This window comes from Ogataea polymorpha (genome assembly GCF_001664045.1).
Source record: "Ogataea polymorpha strain NCYC 495 leu1.1 chromosome Unknown OGAPOscaffold_3, whole genome shotgun sequence".
Taxonomy (NCBI): Eukaryota; Fungi; Ascomycota; class Pichiomycetes; order Pichiales; family Pichiaceae; genus Ogataea; species Ogataea polymorpha.
The window spans coordinates 286,035-307,453 of NW_017264700.1; the positions used below are offsets into that span (position 1 = coordinate 286,035).

A 21,419-nucleotide genomic window follows, 5' to 3' on the forward strand; every position below is an offset into this window, starting at 1 on the left:
TCCACTATGTCTGATTCCATCGATAGGGTCTTTGTCAAGGCCATAGCCACCATCCGGACGCTGTCCACGCGATCACCCAAGAGCTCGCTCCCGCGGCCGCCGCTAGCCAACCGCGTCAAGCTGTACGGACTCTACAAACAAGCAACCGAGGGGGACGTCACAGGGCTTATGGAAAGACCGATAGGGTCGCGGCCAGAGGACGAGGCAGCAAAGCGCAAGTGGGACGCGTGGAAGCTGGAGGAAGGACTTTCCAAGACGGACGCTAAAAAACAGTACATCTCATATCTTATAGACACCATGAGGAGCCATGCCAACGAGTCTGTGGAGGCTCGTGAGCTGCTCAGCGAGTTGGAGTATTTGTGGGACCAGGTCAAGGACCAGCAGGTGTCGCCCACGCTGGGCGAGTTCCATCACGATGTTCCGTTATCCACGCGCGCGCAGAGCCCTGCTCTATCGTTGTACCGGCTCACGTCGTCGGGCTCGCATGCGAATCTTGTGAGGCCTGTTTCGCGGCTCTCCATGACCAGCGTTCCTGCAGAAAAACAGTCTGCACAAGGGGCTGGGCCGCGGGCCCTCAGCACCACCGCGACGATATCGCAGATTGCAGGTTCTGGGGCCTCTGCGGGCGGAATAAACGGCCAGGGCGTCGACACAACCAAAAATCTCGACTTTGTGAGGTGGCAAAACGACATCAACGCGACGCTGACCCGTCTCAGTTACGAGATTTCGAGTTTGAAGACAATTGGACTGAACGCCCAGCTACACGAGTCTCCGCCCAGTAGAAACGTGCCGAGAAAAGAAAAGAGAAGAAGAACGTTTTATGCCCGCATCAGAGCCCTCGTTGTTAGCCTGCTGAGCAAAATGTTCAGAGCTTTCAAGATAGTGCTGAAACATGCGGCGCTAGACTCGGTGGTGGCTCTGGTTTTTCTGGGGTTCTTACACAAGATAAGCAGGGTGCAAGGGTGGGACGCCGATTTGGACCAGGCCCTGGGGTCTAATGCTGAGGCGATCTTGCGCGGCGTGCGGGAGTTCTACCACAGGGTTTTCAACGGTAAATGGACCATCTGGGGCAGCGAGCAGCAGCGGAATGCGCTAATCAGTGTTTAAAACGAGTACCATATATCCTGCAAAAAGTCTATTTTCTAGATCTTTTTTTTTTTTATTCTGGCTCTGGAAACCTTGTGCTTACTAATCTGGGCTTCGCGAAGAAGGAAAGAGCAGAGGCAAATTAATTCTGTAATAATTTGCAAAAGAAGGGACTATTGAGTCATACCTGGTGAAATTCCCACTGTTTTGTGCTCTAAACGAGACTTTTTCTACTTTTTATTGCAACAACAGGCCTTACCCTTAAATACGCTACCTAATAATGTCCACAGCAACCCCAGGTGGCTTGACCGATGAGAGCGCGCACTCAAAACCCGGCCGCAAACCCATCAACACAGAGCCGTCCAACAAAAGAACAGCGCAGAACAGAGCAGCACAACGGGCTTTTAGAGAACGGAAGGAGAAGAAAATGAGGGAGCTGGAGATGAAGGTCCAGATGCTTGAAAACGAGAAGATGCAGATTGCCAATGAAACAGAGTTGCTCAGAATCCAGGTGAACACGCTCATGAATAGGCTCATGAACCGTGGAGAAGGAGATTTCTTAAAAGAACTCCCCACACTTGCAGATTTAAGGCAGCAGAATACCAACACCTCTACAACACTGACGTCAACAGACTCGGAAAAGTCTACATCGAATACTTCATCTCCAAACAACTCGACCCACACGCCCGCCTCGTCGTACTCCTCAGCAGCAGAGAAAAGTACAGAATTCTTGCTTCCGTGGAATGAAAAGCGAAAACAGACCAACCACACCGATGTGTCGAAAAACTCTTCTCCCAGACCAGACTTGCACGATCTCAACCAAAAGAACTACAAAGGAGATTTTGAGGAGGAGAGTTTCTGCAACAGTTTAGGAACTGTGTGCGGCGATAAAAACTGTCCTGTTCCAAAGGAAAAGCGTCCTTCCACCGTCACTGGAGGCTCTACGCTTTCTTCGTGGCGTGGAATAGCTTCGGATTATTCGGCCTCCCCTTTTCAGATGCTTGCAGAGGTTGGGGCCGAGAAGCCAGAAAACAACGAACTGCCGTTCCTGTTCGACACTCCAACTTATGACACCTCTTTAGTGTTTGACCAGGTGAATCCTTCTGCCTTTTCTCCAAGCGATTTCGCTTTCTCGGCTATCGAGAATGAATTCCCCGTGACAACGGAAGCAGACCCACTGCAGGGATTGATAACCGAGGAGTCGAAGGACGACCCACTAAGCGAATTTTTCGCCAATCCACAGCAGCAGCAGCAGCAGCTGACGGTAAATAACTTGAACTCACTCAACGGAACTGTTCCACGGATCACCCCAGGAGTGTCTGTCGACGACAACGACAAGGATGAGGCTGTGCCGGACACATCTAAGAATCTGATGAAGTGCTCGCAGATATGGGAACGGATCACGACGCATCCGAAGTTCAGCGAGCTGGACATTGAAGGTTTGTGTTCTGAGCTCAAGATGAAGGCAAAGTGCAGCGAGAAGGGCGTTGTCGTGGATGGCTCGGATGTCGGCGAAGTGTTGACACGTGCGATGAATCGCTGAATCACGGGTCTTGTTGATATTGGTTTTATACGGTAAATTTACTGTGACGGATTACATTAATATGATTTGGATTACATTTGCTTTGTGACGATGGTGCTATTTTTACGGGACAATGTTTGGTGCCACTTGGACACTGCTGTCTGTTTAGCTGAAGCTCTTATAGTAACTGCTACGATGCTACATCGTGGTTTTCACCTTAAGGCATCCATCCAGTAGCTTATCAAACTTAGTGTACCCAGAATATCCATCTGGCTAAGGAGAAGCGTCAAAGAGCATGTCTTCTACGTGGACAAGACTCGGCACTCCAAGAAGGTTGTCGTCCTTGGACAACATCTTCTAGATACCTGGTGTATGGGTGTCAAATGATAATCGCAGCGCAGATTCTCGTTACCCTATTTCAAGATCGAATGAAAAAAAAGACAACAACGAAACAAAAGGGCAAATCTTGTGGAGCGATTTTATACTTTCCAGTGCGTAAAACAAGCTCTTAACCCTTCAAATAGAAACTTGCATTTGTGTGTGTTGATCCGCTCTTTTTCCGCCGATACCTGCAAAATATAAAGCTTAATTGAACATGGCGGACATTTACGAGATCGAAGACATCGATGGAGTTCGTTTTAACTGGAATGCCTTTCCTGTGACCAGACAGGAGGCCGAGAACATGGCAGCTCCTGTTGGGTGTCTATACACTCCACTTCTTGCGAGAGAGGACTTGCCTGTGGCAGCCTACGACCCACAGTTGTGCAGAAGATGTCGGGCAGTGTTGAACGTGTTCTCTCAGATCGATTTGGGATCTAAAACATGGACATGTACATGCTGCTTGTCCAGAAACCCACTCCCGATGCATTATTCCAATATTTCAGCGGAGAACCTGCCAATTGAGCTGACTCCACAAGCATCGACCATCGAATATGTGTTGACGAAAACTCCTTCGCCTCCTCCACCAGCTTTCATCTATGTCATTGACTTGTGTCAGGAGCCTGAAGATCTGCAAGCACTCAAAGACCTGCTGATCACCTCTTTGTCTCTGCATCCACCAGGATCTCTGATTGGTCTGATCACATTTGACTCGGTGGTAAATGTGCACGAACTGAATTTCGACGCCTGCTTCAAAAAATACGTTTTCAGTGGCAACAAGGAGTACGAATCTGTGCAAGTGCAGAAACAGCTAGGCATCTATGGAAATGGCGCCAAGAACTGGATACAGCAATTCGAAACTGGAGGAACCATCAACAAATTCCTTCTGCCGCTAAGCGATCCAGAGGCCGAGTTCCAAATCACCAGAACCATCGAGTCGCTCGAAGTCTCCAAATGGACAGTCGAACCGGGCCACAGAGCGATCCGAGTGACGGGTTCAGCCCTCAGCATCGCCTCCTGCCTTGTTGAAGGCTCATTTTTGCAATGCGCAGCAAAAGTGACACTATTTGTTGGTGGCCCATGTACATTTGGACCGGGAAAAATTGTGGGTACAGAGCTGAAGGAGCCCATTAGATCCCACAGTGACATTGACAAGGGCACAGCCAAGCACTACAAGAAAGCTGTTGCATTTTACAAGAAGCTTACTACTAAAGCGGCTCAGGTGAAGAAAGACGTGAAAGACAAATTTTTTGACCCTCAATCTACTGCCACTTTCAGCGTTGACATTTTTGCTGGATGCTATGATCAAACCGGTATCTACGAGATGAGATCGTTAAGCAACCAGACGGGAGGTACGATTGTGGTGACAGACTCTTTCCAAACCTCGATCTTCAAAAACTCATTTTTTGCATGCTTCAATAAGGATGAGGAAGGATATCCTTTCTCCTACTTCGACGGCTCTTTGGAGGTGTTCACCTCTCAAAGACTGAAGGTCGCAGGTGTGGTGGGTCTGGCCACATCTTTAAAGCAAGAAGGAAAGAATGTGGCTGATGTCGAAGTTGGTAACGGGTTCACCAACAAATGGGCCCTTCCGTCCGTGTCTCCACGACATACATACGGTATATTCTTCGACATGCAAACTGTCGGTGCTGCTGATCAACGCAACTCATCGGTTCCAGAGGTCCACATCCAGTTCCAGACTACCTATAGACACACCAACGGTACTGTCCGGATGAGAGTGACAACGTTGAGCAGATTGACGTCCAACTCTACTGAGCTATCAAACACGTTTGACCAGGAGGCGGCAGCCGTGTTGTATGCAAGACTGATTGTTCACAAGCTGGAGAACGGTGGCGAATATTCGGATCTTTTGAGGTGGATTGACAAGTCTCTGGTCAAGCTGTGCACCGTTTTTGGAGACTACTCCAGAAACGATCCTAACTCCTTCAGATTATCGTCCAAGTTTAGCTTGCTTCCGCAATTCATCTACCATTTGAGAAGGTCCCAGTTCCTGCAAGTTTTCAACTGTTCTCCCGATGAAACCGCGTTCTATCACCACACGTTGCTCAGAACCGATGTGAGAGACTCGCTGGTGATGATCCAGCCTACTCTTGTGAGGTTCATGGCCGACGGCTCGGAGCCGGAGCCTGTTCTGCTGGACTCTGCCTCGCTCAAGCCGGACGCCGTGCTACTGCTGGACGCGTTCTTCTACACTGTTATCTACTTTGGCAGCATAGCAGCCGAGTGGAGAGACGCAAACTACCCTAGAGACGAGTATCCTGGAGTTTATGATATGATTGAGAGATCGAGAGAGGAGGCTGCGTCGCTGATTGCTGACAGGTTCCCACTGCCTAGATACGTTACATGTGATGAGGGCAAGTCGCAGGCCAGATTCCTGTACTCGAAGCTGAATCCATCCGAGAACGACAACAACATCGGTACTGGCGGCGGCATGAGCGGCTACGTTGCCGACAGCGATCCCGCCAGCACTGTTGTTCACACAGAGGACGTGAGTTTAAAGACGTTTTTCCAGCATCTGGCCAAGCTGGTGGTCAACAACACGGTTGCCTAGACTTAGCTGCTAGAAGGAGCTCCATGTCCAGTCGTTAGGGACACCGGACTTGCTTGACTCGGAGTTCATGCGGTCTCTATTAGCGTCGTGTGCCTCTTTGGGGGTCTCCAGCTGGACTTCCGACTCGTAGTCGGTATCGTTCTGGAGGAACAAGAGCCAGTCTTTGAAACATCGGTCGCATACTTTACTGAACTTGCAGTATGTTGCGTTTTTCACGACGCCGCCTCCGGAATCGAGGATCTTGCCGTTCTCGAGGTCCGGCTTCTCGAACTTGGCCAGCACGTTGAGGTTTGCGCTGTTCTGAACACAGCGGTAGCAGAATATTTCGCCGCAGTGGCGACAGTGGTGCTTGCGGCGCACCAGCGAGAACAACATTTTGCAGCCTGTGCATCTGTTTGTGGAGTGGTTGGGTTTCCAATGCGAATGCGAGGGCTCCACGCCTTTGGACGGGATCGAGGAGTTGGACAGCACCTTGTGGAGAGCTATGTCTGATTTTGACGACTCTACGTTTTCGGACGTGCGGGAATCCTGGCTCGGCTCGCTTGGCTCCGACACAGACCGCTGTACCGTGTCCTGCTGCTCCGTGTCGCTCACGAGCGTCTGCCGCAGCACCGGCGGAACATATTTTATTTTGGGTTCACTGTGTAATTTAAGTCTCAACTCGCCCAACGGTGGAACACTGTTTCTGTCGTCTGACGACTCCGAGTACTGTCTTGTGGGCTTCGACAGGTCGAAGCTGGCTGGCTGGTACTCTGTGTTCGACTCCGACGTGACGTAGTCGTTATTTCCCGTCCTCAGATCAAGCTGTTGTGGTTCCTTGTCATGAGGCTCAGGCTTGAAATTAGGATTGATCAGCGACACCCGTGGTGCTCTGATCTTGTCGTCGTAGTTATATTCGAACTCTGGGTTGTGCAGAACCTCTTCCGGCGGCTCGTCCTTGTCCTTGAGTATGCCCCTGTACTTGGAATAAAATCTTTGGTGGTCCGGGTCGTAAGACGCCTCGTCGCACTGCTGCGACGGGTAATTGTCGAGCACGGGGATCTGCGACTGCGAGGTGTTGCGAAAGATGGGTCTTTTGCGGAACGAGAACTGTGAGTTGTTCATCGGTACCGGCTGGAGGAAGGGAACGAACGGTGTGGCAATATGAGCAGCAGCGTGAATATGTCCGTGTTTATCTTTGGAGATAAGACAGGGAAAAGCGAGCGCATTGTGCAAGGACAATAGGGGAGAACAGGAACACAATAGGCGGGGCTTACTATTGGCCAGCAGCGGGCGCACCTGAGGGTCACGTGACTTTGAGGGCGGGCTACTTGTGCTTCTGCTGCTACGCGGAATAGGCTTCCGAATCAGGAAGGAAAATTACATGGCCACCACAGACACTAGCTCTTTGCTTGCCCCAAAACCTACAATAAGTACGTCCATTTGGAGCCGCTGCGTATTGTCTCGCACCGTGCGCGCCTCGCAGATAAGATAAGTGTGCTTCGGACACGATAACGCAGCTGCAGGATGATATATTTGATATATCTGTTATCTTACAAACTGGATCCCCGAGGCAGCGCTACTCGAATGCCAATCGTGCCCGTGTGAATCTTATACTAATCCGGCAGTTATTTGATCTCTCTATCGTAGATTCCCTGGTGTCGCTGATTTAATACTATTGCAGCTACCCACGTAAAAATTTTCCTACAAATACCTCTGCCCTTCTTGTGCTCGAAGATTCCAAACATGACCAAGGACTTGGAAAAAGCTAATTTGCACACAACAGTGTCTCCACGTGTGACTCTGGACTCCGACGCCGCCAAGCTTGCCCATCTCGGCTACAAGCAGGAGTTCAACAGAAGCTACTCTTTTTTGGCAACGTTCTCGTTCGCCCTGTCGATTTCTGGTCTCATGGGAACCGTCGCCATCACGTACCTCTATCCGCTGTGGGCCGGTGGCCCGGCCGCTGCGTCCTGGTCGTGGTTCATCGGCATGTTTGGCTGCCTGGCTATCGCTTACTCCGTCTCCCACATCACCTCATGTTTCCCAACCTGTGGTGGAATGTACTATGTGGTTACCCACGTCGTGCCCAAGAAATACGTGCCTCTTGTCTGCTGGATCGATGGGTGGCTGTACTTCATCGGAGCCATGGCCGGAGCGTGCTCGACCGATTTCGGAGCTGCAACGCTGCTGTTGCAAACGGTTTCCATGGCTTCCGACTACAAGTACGTGCCGACAGCTGGCCACATAACCGGCGCGTCGATCGCCGTGATCATCACACACGGTCTCATCAACTCGTTGCCATCCTCCGTCCTCGCCAGAATCACCAAATACTACTGTTTCGTCAATATCGGCTCCGTCATTGCCCTCATCATCACCATGCTAGTCAAGTGCCCAAAAATTAATACAAAAGAGTACGTCTTCACCAAGGTGATCAACAACACGGGCTGGTCGCACGACGGATGGGCTTTCCTCTTCGGCTTCCTGAACGTGTCGTGGGTCATGACGTGCTACGACGCCACCTCCAGAATGTCTGAGGAGATTAGCAACGCCGCGTACACCACGCCGCTCGCCATTGCGTCTGCACTCACCGTGACCGCGTTCCTTGGCTGGATCCTCAACATCGTCTACACGCTGTGCATGGGTGACGACCTCGACGCAATCCTCAACACCTCGTCCGGTCAGCCAATCGTCCAGGTCTTCGACTATGCCATGGGCAGACAAGCTGCCACCGCGTACCTGGCCCTGTGCTTCGTTGTGCTCTGGTTCTGCGGCGCTGTCGCCGTCTGCTCCATCAGCAGATCGTTCTGGTCGTTCTCCAGAGACCGTGGCGTTCCGTTCGCGTCGTTCTGGTACAACGTCGACAAGACCACCGGTGTGCCGCTCAGATGTCTGTGGATGATCACCCTCATCAACTCGCTTCTGACCCTGATCAACCTCGGCTCCTCGATCGCCATGAACGCCATTTTCTCCGTCTGCGCCATCGCCACTGATTGGTCGTACGTGTTGGTGATTTTCTTCTTCATGGTCAACTCGGAAAAGATGGGTGTGTCGCCTGGACCATTCAACCTGGGCAAGTTCGCCAAGCCAATCATGTTCTACGCCTGTGTGTGGACCGTGTTTGTTTCTGTCGTCTTCGTCTTCCCTAACTACATGCCGGTCACCAAGGAAAACATGAACTACACCGTTCTGATGATGGGGGCCGTGTTGCTCTTTTCGTTAGTCTGGTACGCCCTGGACGCCAAAAGATGGTACAAGGGACCAGTCGCCAACGTTGACGAGGAGTACGAGGGAATTCTCGAGACCGTGGGCGACAACGGTTCCAGCGAGGAGTTTATCCAGGAAAGCGAGCCGAAAGAGAGACAGGAGGCATCCGAGTAAATATAGAATATTATTTATGATTATTTTTTTTTCGCACCATAATTTTCAAATCTTCACTTTTACCATGTTTGAAGTGGCCCCTCCCGATTATCAGAAATTTATTGTTTCGCTGCTGCTGGCGTTGGCCGTGCTCCTGGTCACGTCGGTGCTGTTCAACCGCAAACGCATTTTCAATGCTTCGAGGCCCGTGTTTGTCATCTCGGGGCCGAAATCTAGCGGCAAAACCAACCTGTTTGAGCTGCTCACGAAGGGCGACCTACCCGTGCTGACCGTGAGCTCTGTCGAGCCCAACAGTGCCACGCTCAATCTTGGTGACCAGATCGGATCTTACGACGTGTACGATTTCCCCGGTAACGAGAAACTCAAGTCGCTGTATCTGTATCCGTTCCTCAAGAAGAACCTCTCTTGTGTGAAGGGAATCATTTACATGATCGACGCGTCGCAGTTTTCTAGCGAGTACTGTACAGAGGTCGCGCAGGATCTGATTAGACTGTACGAAATCACGGAGAGTGTGCCGAATGGAATCGATTTCCAGCTGTTCTGCAACAAATGCGACCTGTTCACGTCGAAAAAATGGACCACCATCAAGTCGCTGCTTGAGTCAGAAATCGCGCAACTCCGCAAGCGCCAGATCCTCAACCTCTCGCAGATATCTGCCAAAGATGGCCAGTCCGACGAGGCCATCGTACAACAGCTAGCGTCAAGCTTCAGAGATGGGAAATTCCAGTTCGAGCTGCTTGAAGGCAACACAGAGTTTGGCCAGGGCAACGTTCACAAAAACAAGATCGAGATGGTCACCAATTGGCTGCACGAAAAGGCCATCAATTAAACACTGGCTGTGCAACAGCAGACTGGATTAATTTTTCTCTTCCGGCTGTGCTCGATATTTACTACCTGTTCAAAATATGTGGAACGAGGTATTGGGCGTCTGTCTTTTGGTCGTTGTCCACGCGATAAACTTCCAGGTGGCAGAGCGGCTCGTCCACCGAATTGTTTTTCCCTATATCTGCTCTTCAACCGGCATTTTCCAGTCCTCACAGTCCTTGCAAGAGACTCTGAGCAAAGACCTGGAAAAGATCCTCCAGAAACCCGTCCAGTTGAACCCAAATGTCGAACAGAGATTCATCAAGCCCCTGTTGGAGCCCAAAATAACCAACCCGGAGAATAGGGTCATCAAAAAAGCGGCACAGGTGCTTTTCAATGTGTCTATCTCTTTCTCTCTACAAATAATTGGCCTGGTGCTGTTTGAAATTATCGATTTGGGAAACTCTGCCGCTCGCCTGTGGGACTGGGAATTCACGCTGTCGGTGCTGATTTTTCTGTTAACGTACGTGAACCCAAGTGTGCTGCTTTTCATGGCCGTCTCCCGTCTGCCTCTTGTCTCTCGCGTGGCCCGACTATTGAGCACGAAACACAAGGGACTGGTTTTCCTGTTTGTGTTCATAACGTGGGCTCTGGTTTTCCGGACATTCAACATCTTAGCCACAGCAGCGTCCCAGATGGAGAGCTATTCGCTTTTCTTCTCAAACTCGTTGATAGAGGTCACCATGTTGGGTGTGACCTGTCTCGCAGCCCTGAACGGCATTGGATCTGTGTCCTCTTTGTACTACTCCTTCATTAAGAAACACAAACGTGTGCGAAAGACAGACGTTGCTAGAAGCGTTGAGACGTTGCGCACGACAACAGAACTGATTCACACCAGAACCACCGAGCTAGCACAGTCGCCCTCCAATTCGGACTTGAAAAACGAGCTTGGGGCCTTGAACCAGATGAAGCGCGAGCTGCTGCAGGACCTCTCAGTCTTGGTTGCTAATTACCGTTCCCAGCAGTATGTGGCCTCACTCCGAGGCAAGGTCTCCAAATGGCTCAACGTTCTCTTTTCGCTCTACTGTCTGTATAAAATTGTCAACATCATGGTCATCCGGCTGCCAATAATATATTTTGAGGAATTCGGACTCAAATCCCCCAAACCTGATGCCCAGTCTGCCGATACGCTATCTGTTACCATCGCACGAATCATCACCAAACACTACGATATAGGCGACTACGAAGACCAGATGGCCACGAACGTGAGCTTTGTTTTCTCATTCTTCCTGTTTTGCTGCTCGTTCCAGAGCGTGGTGACCACATTCCACAAGCTAGGCAAATTGCTACCGTCTGCTAAAGACCAGTCAGCTGTGTCTGATTCGTCTTTCTTTGTCGACCTTCTTGTGTGCGAGTTGACAGGCATCTATCTACTGTCGACCACCGTGCTGCTTCACACACATCTACTTTCCAGCCGTCTCACGCTCTTCGATCACGATATTTCCTTTATCGACGTTTGGTTCGATAAGTGTTTTGGGTTTGGCTGTACAGTGAGCATTGTGGGATTGTTCATTTCTGAGCAATTAGAGCATTTCTATAAGGATGAAGACGACCAGTTCGATCATCCGATGATCTACGACGAGGAGGCCCTCGTGGAAGGGCGGGGGAAAATCAATTAGAGCATGTACTAATGAAATACGAACGAAATACGATATCGACGCGTCGGCGTCAGCCACTAAAATTTTATGTGGTTCGTTTATTTTTTTTTATTACATTATAAATATAAAGCCCGGGCCAGAATCGGTAGATTTTCTCGACAAATGTTTTCTTTGGTGGATCGTAACGATCTCAAGATAATCGAAGGTCCCTTGAGGCCTCCATTCAATGAAACACCGAAGGCGAACTTGATAGAAGGGCTTCCAGATGGCTTGCTAGCGGTGATCGCCCCAGTCGTGGCGTATTGGGTGTACTCAACCTTGTACCATATAATCGACGTGTACGAGCTTGCCGAGAGGTACCGCATTCACCCATCAGAAGAGATGCTCAGGAAGAATACCGTTTCTCTTTCCATTGTGATTCGGGACGTCATTTTGCAACATATCATCCAGACCGTCGCGGCCCTAATTTTCTACCAATTTGATCCTAAGCCGACCACCGGCTACGAAAACCACACTCTTTGGGGATGGAGACATGCAGTTCCGGAGTTTATTCCAACATGGGCGCTTTACGTGATATATTGGTATGGCCTTTCACTTCTCAAAATTGCCATAGCATTTTTCATCATTGATAGCTGGCAATACATGCTTCATCGCGCCATGCATCTTAACAAATGGCTATACAGACGCTTCCATTCTCGCCACCACAAACTCTACGTTCCTTATGCTTTCGGTGCTCTTTTTAACGATCCCGTCGAGGGTTTCTTGCTTGATACGGTAGGCACTGGGATTGCCAGTTTGGTGACCGCACTAAATCCTCGAGAGCAGATTTTCCTTTACACATTTTCCACGTTGAAAACTGTCGACGATCATTGCGGGTATGCATTCCCATTCGATCCGTTCCAGATTCTGTTCCCGAATAACTCGATTTATCATGATATTCACCATCAGCATTTCGGTGTGAAGTATAATTTCTCGCAGCCCTTCTTCACCATCTGGGACAAGCTGTTTGACACTACATATCATGGCGTGGATGAGTACTCGGACAAGCAAAAGAAAATCACGTTGGAAAAGTACAAAATATTTTTGGAGGAACGCAGAAAGAAGAACGAAAAGAGAAAACAGGAGGAGCAAAACAAGTTGAAGCGCAAAGACGAGAAACAAGAGTAATAAGAGATGACTAATGACATGTGAAAAACATCTAATAATCAGGTTTGTAATAATATAGTGAGTAAATGGTTTAAATCGTGCTACTCGTTCTATTTACACGGCAGGTTGTGGTTGTTGTTCGGCCTCAGCAGCTTCCTGCTCTTCTTTCCATTTCTGCTCCACCTCGTTCAGCGCCACGAACTTCTCTCTTGGGCTCACCTTGTCCAGCTCGTCGTGCTCCACTTCCAAACCTTTCCAATACTTGTCGTCTCCTTTACGCCACAGAGAGTCCCAGTAAATTTTCGAGGAAAGTCTAAGTTCGTCTAGCACAGTGGTGAGGTCGCTCACGGACTCCTGAGCCCACGTTGGACGGTACTGGCCAAAGTACCAGATCTGTTGAAACTGGTTTCTCTTCCGCAGAGCCTCTGCCTCCTTCCGTTTTGTCACTTGACGCATGTATTTGAGCTCAACTAGCGCATTGTAGGCTCTGACCGCCTTTTCGTGTGAATCAAACTGTGCGACGGCCATCGGACGCCATAGATCGCGTCTTTTTGAGGGCTTTCTGTTTTCCCAGTTGGGTCTAAAACTCTGCTGTTCGATCTGGTATTTGGTGATGTGGGGTGTCTGGGAGTACATCACTTGGCCTGATTCAATATTGCGAAAGAGATAAACGTGCGGCGCAAACCCGTTGCTCTTAAGCCACTGAGGCTGTCTGAACTTAGTGGCCATGTTGAACAAAAGAGTGATTGAGTGTAATTTTCCAAGGTTTTTTTATGAATATTTCTACAGCCGGGTAATTCAACGACTATTAGACATACTTAAACAGCATCTATCATCTATTTTACAATAACCCAGCATATTCCCAACCCAATCATTCAGTCATAAGGAGTCATTTCACAGCAGAAACGTTGCCCTGCGAAATCTTCATTCCTGTGTGCGGATTTACAATTTCAAGCACCTTCTTAGTCCGGGGCGTGCTTGGCCGTGGAGAGGAACCACTTGGGGTTCCAGGCGTGGCCTGCGCAAACCTAGAATACAGAGATTGCACGCCTTGCGTGCCCGGGCTCAGGGGAGATGTCTGAGCGTGGGCAGCGGCCTCTGGCGAAGTGTTTGGGCTGAAAGTCTGCGACGTGTATGGATTAAACTTGCTCTTTCCCGTGTGGACAATCTCAGGACAGAACTCCATGTCGTCTTCGAAATCAAAGCCCTTAGACGACATAAAACGAGCTCTCTGGGTCGAGTAAAGAGAGGCCACGGAGGTCTGGGGCGACGAAAGCAGCAACGACTGGTATGTAGAAGAGCCCGTGGAAGAGTTGGAGGTCGACAGAGCCGTGTAGTTACCAGCAGAGGCGCCAGAAGCGGCTAAGTTGCTGGCCATGTGGTTGTAAATCTGGCTCGGAGATTGCATGTTTGGATTACCCACTAAACTTGCTGCCTGTAAGTTCTGTCCTGCAGGGTTCTGCTGGGCCTGCTGCGAAGCAGCGGATGCCAACAACGAGGCCAGAGATGTCTGTTGCTGGGGGTTGAGAGACATCTGCGATGGAGTTTGGGTATCACTGTTGTAATTTGAAGCTGTATAATAACTCATTTTAGACCGGTGAAAAAAGTGTCAAAGTCGATTATACTGAGCTTTGGTATGACAAGTTGTCAAAGTATAGGCCTGTGTGGGATATGGCTAGTATTTAGTATCAAGTTAAATGGGGAAACGACAAATTTGCTGTAAATTAATTATCTATTCCTAACTTCCAGCCTCCAGAAAATGTGTGCTGCACACGCCCCACAGAATCAGAGATTATATAATCATTCACAATGTTGGACATGGATGTCAACTTGTTGAATGTTTTAAGCTTCAGCTACTAGCAGAGATTCTCAAGCAGCTCACCGCCGTTCCATACGAATTTTTGGTAACTCTTTTATTCGTCTCGTAAATACCAATAAATAATATCATCATCATGCTTTGTTGATACTCTCCACCAGTTGCTTGTACTTCTCGGTGGAGAACGACTTTGGTCTCTCGATTGGCATTCCAAGACCTCTGTCGATGATGAGCTGTGGCAGGACACCAAATGCTCTGGAGACACCAAACAGCACAGTGTAGAAGGACTCCTCGGTGAAGCCGTAGTATTGCAGAAGAACACCAGAGTGAGAGTCAACGTTTGGCCATGGGTTCTTGGTCTTGCCGTGCTCGGTCAGCACCTTTGGAGCAACTTCGTAGATGTTCGAGACGAGCTTGAACAAATCGTAATCTGGCATGTGTTTCAAAGCAAACTCTCTCTGAGCAGTGTATCTTGGGTCGGTCTTTCTCAAGACGGCGTGGCCGTAACCTGGAACCACACGGCCCGAGTTCAGGGTGTTCCACAAATACTTTTCAATATTCTCCTTTGAGATGTCGCCCTTCAGCTCGGATTGCATGGCCTTGAGCCACTCCAACACCTCCTGGTTGGCTCTTCCGTGCAATGGACCGGCCAATCCGTTCAGACCGGCAGCCAGGGATAGGAATGGTGAGGAAAGCGCAGATCCAACCAGGTGAGTGGTGTGTGCAGACACGTTACCACCCTCGTGGTCGGAGTGAATGGACAGATACAGTCTCATAAGTTCAAGGAACTCTGGGTTGGAGCCGTAACCAAGCATGTTGGCAAAGTTAGCACTATAGTCCAGGCTGGTGTCCACAGCGGCGATCTTACCGTCCTTGAACACGTTTCTGTAGATTCTGGCGGCGATGACTGGCAGCTTGGCCAGAAGCTCGATGGAGTCTTCGTAGGTGTACTTCCAGTACTCTTTTTTGTTGACACCTGCTGCATATGCCTTGGCGAACTGGGACTCCGACTCCAAAGCAGTCACAGCAATAGAGAATTGGGCCATAGGGTGCAAAGTGGCCGGGGATCTGTCGATGATCTCTTCAACATGCTTTGGCAATTTCGATCTGGCAGCGAGCTCCTCCGAAAAAGCCTTGGTTTGGGCGGCCGTAGGGACCTCGCCAGTCAGCAGGAGCCAGAAAAGGGCCTCTGGAAGTGGCTGCTCACCGCCCTCGGCCTTAGGGAGCTCCTTCTGAATGTCCGGAATGGTTCTTCCTCTGAACCGAATTCCTTCCAAAGGATCCAAAACAGAGCCTTCCCAGACCAAACCCTTGATACCTCTCATACCACCATAGGCCTGTTCTAACAACACCTCGCCAATCACCTAACAAATATTAGTGCTGTTCAATATCAACGCAAATAAAATTACTCCGGCCCCGAAACGCATATTCGGTCCCGCGAAAATTTCAAAATATCTTGATACTCACAGTTTTACCGTATTTGGCCTTGAGCTCCTTAACTTGAGCTTGCTTCTCTGGCAAAAGCTCAGCGAATCTTTCCTTCAGAGTCGACTCTTTGGTAGAGTAGGCACGAACGGCATTGTACAGCGTAGATTTTCTTGAGGCTGTTCTGGTAACGGTTCTCAATGCAGACATTTTCTATACACAATTCAGATGTCTTTTGAAGAAAGCAAAATAACAAAAAAAGTGCTTCTTGTACATTCAATTTATATCCCAACGTCTGCCGGTCATCATTTACATAAACTCTATTGTGTGCCACATAGTAAATAATAATCGGGACACCCCATAGTGTCAGGGAGGGAGCACAAAAAACACGGCTGTGCAGAAGGTAGCTTGGCACGGAAACAGGTAATAACTCCGCTTCCAGCCGCCATGGCGCTCACCAAAGACGCAGAGCGTGCTTATGAGGGCTCGAATGGCTGCCTGAGCTTTTCAGCGGCACCTCAACACTGCGATTGAGTGCTCAAAGGCCCGATTCCATCGGTACGTGCGTCGCTTGCGACCTCGATCTCCTGCCTAAGCAACCAATTATATCCGTGCATTTGAGGTCATGAATTTTTTTTCATGCCCCGTACAAAAACTTATCTTTCGTCCGGATCGCCTCCTGACCTCGCGCACTAAGACCCTATTTACCCCACAACGCACCCCTGGCGGATTTCACCCAGGAAAATGTCAAGCTGGGCTTAAGTTCTCACTACTGCTCTCAATACTCTCTATGTGTTGCAAGCGCGTTTCCATGCGTGATATTACAATACAGGCGGCTGCCATTCGCTGGAATTTTAGATCCACCCGTACACCACCAGTGTCGGAGTCCTGCGAAAACGGCCCCGATTTGAAGTCAACCCCACTCACTAGCTTCTCACCCCTGGGGATCATCCCCACCTCCACAACCTGCACATATCGGTCCTAACTCGGGAGCAACTCCTGGCCCTTGTCGTAAAGTTCCAGGTTCAGTGCATTGAAGAAACAGCATGGTTGTTGCTTCTCCAGGACCCAGAACCGAATTAGGTTGTCGACGTCGACTTTTTGGAATCCGGCTTCGGCCGGAAGTTTCACTCGGATTCCGTCTCCATCCAGAAGATGGCCCATTTTGCTGCCGTGCCGACCCAGATCAACTTGAATGAAACTGTCTCTGTTGAACTTGGGATACATTTTGAGCTTTGTCTCACTGAGAAGCTCGATTTTGTATCCAAGCAGCAGAAACACAATCTCGTTGAACCGCGCCGCCTTGGAGCTAAACATCTCGCGTAGCCGGGTCATTCGCTTATTCATTGACTTTATCTCCTCCTGTAGCTGGTCCTGCTCCAGACAAACACGCTCATACACCGTTTTGGGGATCAGCTGGTCGGTTGCTAGCTTGGCATCGACCAGCTGTTGGTTCTCCTGCCGTAATTTCTCCAGCATTTTTCTAGTTACGCGTTCGTGTCTCGCGGCCGGATTCTCGCGCAATTCCAGTACCCGGACGCCCCTTTCGTTGCTGCTACTACTCAGCTTCCTCACTTCGCCTTCCAACTGGACCAACCGCTTGTTTTTTTCCTCTATAGTCCGCACTAATTCGTTATTCTCGTTGATCTTTTTCTTCAGCTCCTCGGCCAGCTGTGCAGCTCCGTTTGGCTGCTCTTGCTCGCTTCTGCGTCTTTTCTGTCCTGAATCTTGGCTCTGTAAACTCTGTAATTGCTGTTTGTATGACTCAAGAAGAGACACAAGCCCTTCAAACTTCTGCGCGTTCTCTGCTTCCACACCTTTATTTTTCAGCAACATTGTGTTCTCCTCAGTCACGTTATCGATTCTGTCCTTCAAAAACTGAATTTCTTGCGTCAACAGCTTGACGTTGTTGCTTAGCTTGGTGGTCTCGGTGTCTTTCTCAAACAGCTTGGACTTGAGCGCTGTTTGTCTATCATTAGACTTCAGCAGCTTTGATTGCAGATCGACCACCTCTTGCTGAGTGCGCGCAAGCTCGTTACGTAGAAATTCGTTCTTCTGCAAAAGCTGGCTGTTTGTGGACTCCAGCATGGAGCATTTATTGAGAATGATGGCAGGCGGGTCCGAAAGAGGCCAGTTTCCCATTTTCTGCTCCATGGCTGCGTATTTCAGTTTCAAGTCCTCATACTCGGTCTCGAGAGCCTCATACGTAGCCAATCTCTGGGACAACGTCGCCTTCTCCTCCTTCAGCACCTGAACATAATCCTGCTTCGACTGCAACGTACGCAATTTGTTGCTCAGCTCCAGATTCTTCTTTTCCAGCTCGCGGATGTATTCCAACTGGTTGCTGCACTCTTTCTCGTACAACTCGCGAGCCTTGGTTTCGTCAATATGTACACTGCGCTCGTGCATCTCCAAAATCTGCGAATCTTTGATACGCAGCTGGTCAGCAAGCTCGTCGATCCTGCTGCTCTTCAGGGCCAGCTCCTCGCGCATTGCATCCCTTAATCGCAGCAATTCCGAATCCTTGTGCCGCAATTCGGCATCTTTGAGTGCAATGACATCCTCCAGACGCTTTTCTATCTCCTGGAACTCGTCCAGATGCCTATCCAGCTTGCACGTCTTGGCATCCAGCTCTGTCCGGAGCGATCTGTTCTCGTCCGTCGTCTGTTCGAAGTTGTGGGCCAATTCTCTCAATTCACACTTCAGCTTGTTGTTCTCGTCAAACAACAGCTTCGAATCGCTGACGGCGGTCTCGTACTCGCTTGATCTGTGCTCCAGATCCCTCTCCAGCCTCTTCACTATAGCCTGGCTCTTGACCTTGTCTATCTCATAGCTGTTCTTCAGCTGGCTGTACTGGTATTCCAGAGCCGCCAGCCGTTTCTGCAGATCGCCATCACCCGGTAGTTCGGGCGGATGCGCTATAAATGGCGAGCTCGGCGTGCTTTGTCCAGACATGTAACGCGAATATTTTATTAAATCGATTTGTGGCTGTGTCAAACGGCAAATGAGAGGCTCCTAAATAAATAAACCTCGCACGCTTTAGCTTCCATCATGTCTAAAATGTAAGTGCGCCAATTTGTGCCGTCGCTAACAGCCAGTCCGAGAAACTTTAAGCTGCTAGAGGAGCTCGAAAAGGGTGAGAAGGGCCTGGGCGCTGAGTCGTGCTCGTACGGTCTACAAGACCTGGACGACATTACCATGACCCATTGGAACGGGACGATTCTGGGACCGCCGAACTCGTCGCATGAAAACAGGATCTACTCCCTCACCATAGAATGCGGGCCAGAGTACCCGGAAAAGCCGCCCATCGTCAGATTCATATCGAAGATCAATCTGCCATGTGTCGACCAGAATACAGGACTCGTGCTTGCCAGCAAGTTTCCTACATTGAGCTCCTGGAAAAGAACGTATAGCATGGAGATCCTGCTGCTGGAGCTCAGAAAGGAGATGGCCAGCGGTGCAAATCGGAAATTGCCACAGCCTTCAGAAGGCGAGACGTTCCAGTTCCATTAATGTACCTATCTACTAATTCTGCGACTCTTTGATGATATTCTCGTAGTACTGGTTCATTTTCTGGTGCAGCACTTTGTCCGCGCGCAAAAAGTCTGCCAGCAACGGGTCTTGGGCGCTGTAAGGGTTATCTTTTTCGGTGGTGATCTCGATGTTGCGGTACGTTTCCGTCTCTTTCTCGCCCCTCTGCTCAGGAAGCAGTCTGAACCCGCTCAGCTCTTTCCTGGAATAATACTCTGTGTCTTTGCACCGTGCGAAAACCCGCTTGAACGGCACGCATATAGTCTTGTCTCCGTCAAACGTGCACTGGTGCTGCGTCAGCGACCACAGCTTGCAGTTGTCCAAGTTGAGCTTCTCTCTGCCATTTTCGTCCACTATTCGCTCCGGAAACAGATGCGGGTAATGGTCTCGTAGCTCCTCTCTGGAATAGACGGGCAGCGACGGAGCCATTATATACCGAATTATTTCGCACAAGAATTACCTAATGAAATTTAAATCCTCAATTTTATTTATCTGTTTACATGACTAAGGACACTCTGTCTGCCGCCAGTGCGCGCCATCCAAAACCACCAAACACCACTTTTGCGTATGGGACAGCTGGGTTCCGCACTCTTGGATCTCTGCTGGACTCAACCGTGTTCAGGGTGGGCGTGCTGGCTGCTTTGAGATCTGCAAAGCTCCGAGGGAAAACCATTGGCGTCATGATCACCGCGTCCCATAACCCGCCGCAGGACAACGGCGTCAAGGTTGTGGATCCACTGGGAGAAATGCTGCCGCAGCTGTGGGAGCCCTATGCCACCCAGCTGGCCAACAGCGACAATCTCGAGGACGACGTGCGGGACATTGTCGCGAGAGAAAAGATTGACGTTGCACAGGCTGGACTCGTTGTCGTTGGTATGGACACACGGGAGACGAGTCCACAGCTGCTCAGAGCAGCCGTTGATGGAATTGAGGTGTTTGGACGAGCAAAAAGCTTTGGAGAGCTCACCACTCCTCAGCTACACTATTTGGTCAGATCGCACAATGATCCGGGCTTTGGAGAGCCTTCTGAGAAGGGATATAATAAAAAGATAGTCAGTGCGGTCGAAGAGATACTTCGTTTGTGGAATGTTTCCGAGCCGCTGGAAATAACCGTGGATGCTGCAAACGGAGTGGGCGCACCGAAACTACGCAACTTGAGCAGTGATCTTTTCAATATCAGCGTGGTGAACAGCAACACGCAAGATAAAAGTGCATTGAATGTTGAGTGTGGCGCAGACTACGTCAAGACCAACCAAAAACTACCTGCTAACGTGCAACCGAGAGACCACCAGCTTTACTCGTCCTTCGACGGTGACGCCGATAGGGTGGTTTTCTATTACACAGACAACTCACGCTTTCAGCTTTTGGACGGAGACCGCATCGCCACACTCCTGGCGAGCTTCATCAACAAACTGCTCCAGCAAGCCAAAGTTGAAGCTAAAATGGGAATCATACAAACTGCATACGCCAACGGAGACTCAACTAAATATATCCAGGAGACGCTTCAAATCCCTGTCGACTTCACTCCGACTGGAGTCAAGCATCTTCATCACAAGGCACAAGGATACGACATTGGAGTATATTTCGAGGCCAACGGACATGGTACAGTTCTTTTCTCCGAGAAGCTCATAAGTAAACTGAAATGTACACACACAGGCTTGCCAGAAGAGGAACGGGCCCTTAAGACGCTGGTACTTCTTACAGAAGTCATCAATCAAACAGTGGGCGACTCCATTTCAGACCTCTTTGCTGTTCTGCTTGCATTAAGAATCCAAAATAAAACATGTGTGGACTGGGGCAAAGACTACACTGAGCTTCCGAACAAGCTGTTCAAAGTTATTGTGAAAGACAGGTTTGTTTTCAAGACCACCGACGCGGAGAGAAGACTTGTGGAGCCGGCTGGCCTGCAGGCCAAAATCGATGCTTTGGTGGCTGCATACGTGCGAGGCCGTTCCTTTGTGAGGGCGAGTGGCACGGAAAACGCCGTGCGAGTGTACTCGGAAGCGGCCTCGGCCGCAGACTGTGCTGATCTGGGCGCTCGTGTGTGCCAGCTGCTCGAGCCGTATTGATTACGTAATGTAACTAAATGTAGCCAACTTTGGAAAAAAACACGAATCGTGT

At 49.8% G+C, this 21,419-nt stretch overlaps 16 protein-coding genes across 16 annotated transcripts; 10 read left to right on the forward strand and 6 right to left on the reverse strand.

Annotated features, from left to right (window-relative positions):
• Positions 1-6: 6 nt before the first annotated feature.
• On the forward strand, positions 7-1,107 carry OGAPODRAFT_7581 (uncharacterized protein; the record flags this gene model as incomplete). The annotated part of the gene is made up of 1 exon (XM_018356085.1): positions 7-1,107. One exon carries the CDS (start codon positions 7-9, stop codon positions 1,105-1,107), a length of 1,101 nt encoding a protein of 366 aa, XP_018211220.1.
• Positions 12-2,706, forward strand: OGAPODRAFT_16048 (uncharacterized protein). Its single transcript, XM_018354147.1, has one exon. The coding sequence runs from the start codon at positions 1,367-1,369 to the stop codon at positions 2,627-2,629; it is 1,263 nt and encodes a 420-aa protein (XP_018211221.1). The 5' UTR covers positions 12-1,366; the 3' UTR covers positions 2,630-2,706.
• A 367-nt stretch (positions 2,707-3,073) lies between these two features.
• On the forward strand, positions 3,074-6,558 carry OGAPODRAFT_16049 (uncharacterized protein). The gene has a single exon (XM_018354148.1). The coding sequence runs from the start codon at positions 3,204-3,206 to the stop codon at positions 5,556-5,558; it is 2,355 nt and encodes a 784-aa protein (XP_018211223.1). The 5' UTR covers positions 3,074-3,203; the 3' UTR covers positions 5,559-6,558.
• On the reverse strand, positions 3,074-6,662 carry OGAPODRAFT_75893 (uncharacterized protein; the record flags this gene model as incomplete). The annotated part of the gene is made up of 1 exon (XM_018356098.1): positions 3,074-6,662. The coding sequence occupies one exon, from the start codon at positions 6,660-6,662 to the stop codon at positions 5,568-5,570; it is 1,095 nt and encodes a 364-aa protein (XP_018211222.1). The 3' UTR covers positions 3,074-5,567.
• Positions 6,663-7,257: 595 nt separating this feature from the next.
• OGAPODRAFT_16050 (uncharacterized protein) lies at positions 7,258-8,919 on the forward strand (the record flags this gene model as incomplete). Its single annotated transcript, XM_018354149.1, has 1 exon — positions 7,258-8,919. The coding sequence occupies exon 1, from the start codon at positions 7,284-7,286 to the stop codon at positions 8,916-8,918; it is 1,635 nt and encodes a 544-aa protein (XP_018211224.1). The 5' UTR covers positions 7,258-7,283.
• Positions 8,920-8,982: 63 nt separating this feature from the next.
• Positions 8,983-9,747, forward strand: OGAPODRAFT_7586 (uncharacterized protein; the record flags this gene model as incomplete). Its single annotated transcript, XM_018356094.1, has 1 exon — positions 8,983-9,747. The coding sequence occupies one exon, from the start codon at positions 8,983-8,985 to the stop codon at positions 9,745-9,747; it is 765 nt and encodes a 254-aa protein (XP_018211226.1).
• Positions 8,983-10,885, forward strand: OGAPODRAFT_93315 (uncharacterized protein; the record flags this gene model as incomplete). The annotated part of the gene is made up of 1 exon (XM_018357316.1): positions 8,983-10,885. A coding segment is annotated over exon 1 (1,062 nt), but the record flags the coding sequence as incomplete, so codon positions are not given.
• A 55-nt stretch (positions 10,886-10,940) lies between these two features.
• OGAPODRAFT_16051 (uncharacterized protein) lies at positions 10,941-11,422 on the forward strand. The gene has a single exon (XM_018354150.1). It carries the CDS (start codon positions 10,976-10,978, stop codon positions 11,399-11,401), a length of 426 nt encoding a protein of 141 aa, XP_018211227.1. The 5' UTR covers positions 10,941-10,975; the 3' UTR covers positions 11,402-11,422.
• A 96-nt stretch (positions 11,423-11,518) lies between these two features.
• On the forward strand, positions 11,519-13,233 carry OGAPODRAFT_16052 (uncharacterized protein). The gene has a single exon (XM_018354151.1). The coding sequence runs from the start codon at positions 11,543-11,545 to the stop codon at positions 12,545-12,547; it is 1,005 nt and encodes a 334-aa protein (XP_018211229.1). The 5' UTR covers positions 11,519-11,542; the 3' UTR covers positions 12,548-13,233.
• On the reverse strand, positions 11,519-13,255 carry OGAPODRAFT_99071 (uncharacterized protein; the record flags this gene model as incomplete). The annotated part of the gene is made up of 1 exon (XM_018358065.1): positions 11,519-13,255. The coding sequence occupies one exon, from the start codon at positions 13,253-13,255 to the stop codon at positions 12,641-12,643; it is 615 nt and encodes a 204-aa protein (XP_018211228.1). The 3' UTR covers positions 11,519-12,640.
• A 73-nt stretch (positions 13,256-13,328) lies between these two features.
• OGAPODRAFT_82027 (uncharacterized protein) lies at positions 13,329-14,216 on the reverse strand. Its single transcript, XM_018356586.1, has one exon. The coding sequence runs from the start codon at positions 14,112-14,114 to the stop codon at positions 13,416-13,418; it is 699 nt and encodes a 232-aa protein (XP_018211230.1). The 5' UTR covers positions 14,115-14,216; the 3' UTR covers positions 13,329-13,415.
• A 48-nt stretch (positions 14,217-14,264) lies between these two features.
• OGAPODRAFT_16058 (uncharacterized protein) lies at positions 14,265-15,981 on the reverse strand. The gene is made up of 2 exons (XM_018354152.1): positions 15,810-15,981; positions 14,265-15,706 (listed from the first exon to the last, which is right to left on the reverse strand). Exons 1-2 carry the CDS (start codon positions 15,975-15,977, stop codon positions 14,477-14,479), a joined length of 1,398 nt encoding a protein of 465 aa, XP_018211231.1. The 5' UTR covers positions 15,978-15,981; the 3' UTR covers positions 14,265-14,476.
• Positions 15,982-16,141: 160 nt separating this feature from the next.
• OGAPODRAFT_93321 (uncharacterized protein) lies at positions 16,142-18,722 on the reverse strand (the record flags this gene model as incomplete). The annotated part of the gene is made up of 1 exon (XM_018357317.1): positions 16,142-18,722. One exon carries the CDS (start codon positions 18,720-18,722, stop codon positions 16,749-16,751), a length of 1,974 nt encoding a protein of 657 aa, XP_018211232.1. The 3' UTR covers positions 16,142-16,748.
• Positions 18,723-18,795: 73 nt separating this feature from the next.
• OGAPODRAFT_16070 (uncharacterized protein) lies at positions 18,796-19,302 on the forward strand. The gene is made up of 2 exons (XM_018354153.1): positions 18,796-18,829; positions 18,866-19,302. The coding sequence occupies exons 1-2, from the start codon at positions 18,819-18,821 to the stop codon at positions 19,278-19,280; spliced, it is 426 nt and encodes a 141-aa protein (XP_018211233.1). The 5' UTR covers positions 18,796-18,818; the 3' UTR covers positions 19,281-19,302.
• OGAPODRAFT_7594 (uncharacterized protein) lies at positions 19,293-19,727 on the reverse strand (the record flags this gene model as incomplete). The annotated part of the gene is made up of 1 exon (XM_018356103.1): positions 19,293-19,727. One exon carries the CDS (start codon positions 19,725-19,727, stop codon positions 19,293-19,295), a length of 435 nt encoding a protein of 144 aa, XP_018211234.1.
• A 71-nt stretch (positions 19,728-19,798) lies between these two features.
• OGAPODRAFT_75900 (uncharacterized protein) lies at positions 19,799-21,367 on the forward strand (the record flags this gene model as incomplete). Its single annotated transcript, XM_018356099.1, has 1 exon — positions 19,799-21,367. The coding sequence occupies one exon, from the start codon at positions 19,799-19,801 to the stop codon at positions 21,365-21,367; it is 1,569 nt and encodes a 522-aa protein (XP_018211235.1).
• Positions 21,368-21,419: the final 52 nt, after the last annotated feature.

What these genes read in the sequence shown, in the direction of transcription:
- OGAPODRAFT_16048 (XM_018354147.1), top strand. Translation starts at nt 1,367, where the DNA reads ATGTCCACAGCAACCCCAGGTGGCTTGACCGATGAGAGCGCGCACTCA.
- OGAPODRAFT_16049 (XM_018354148.1), top strand. Translation starts at nt 3,204, where the DNA reads ATGGCGGACATTTACGAGATCGAAGACATCGATGGAGTTCGTTTTAAC.
- OGAPODRAFT_16051 (XM_018354150.1), top strand. Translation starts at nt 10,976, where the DNA reads ATGGCCACGAACGTGAGCTTTGTTTTCTCATTCTTCCTGTTTTGCTGC.
- OGAPODRAFT_16052 (XM_018354151.1), top strand. Translation starts at nt 11,543, where the DNA reads ATGTTTTCTTTGGTGGATCGTAACGATCTCAAGATAATCGAAGGTCCC.
- OGAPODRAFT_82027 (XM_018356586.1), bottom strand. Translation starts at nt 14,114, where the DNA reads ATGAGTTATTATACAGCTTCAAATTACAACAGTGATACCCAAACTCCA.
- OGAPODRAFT_16058 (XM_018354152.1), bottom strand. Translation starts at nt 15,977, where the DNA reads ATGTCTGCATTGAGAACCGTTACCAGAACAGCCTCAAGAAAATCTACG. An exon ending in AGGCCAAATACGGTAAAACT is followed by an intron (nt 15,707 to 15,809) that starts GTGAGTATCAAG and finishes AATATTTGTTAG; the next exon opens with GTGATTGGCGAGGTGTTGTT.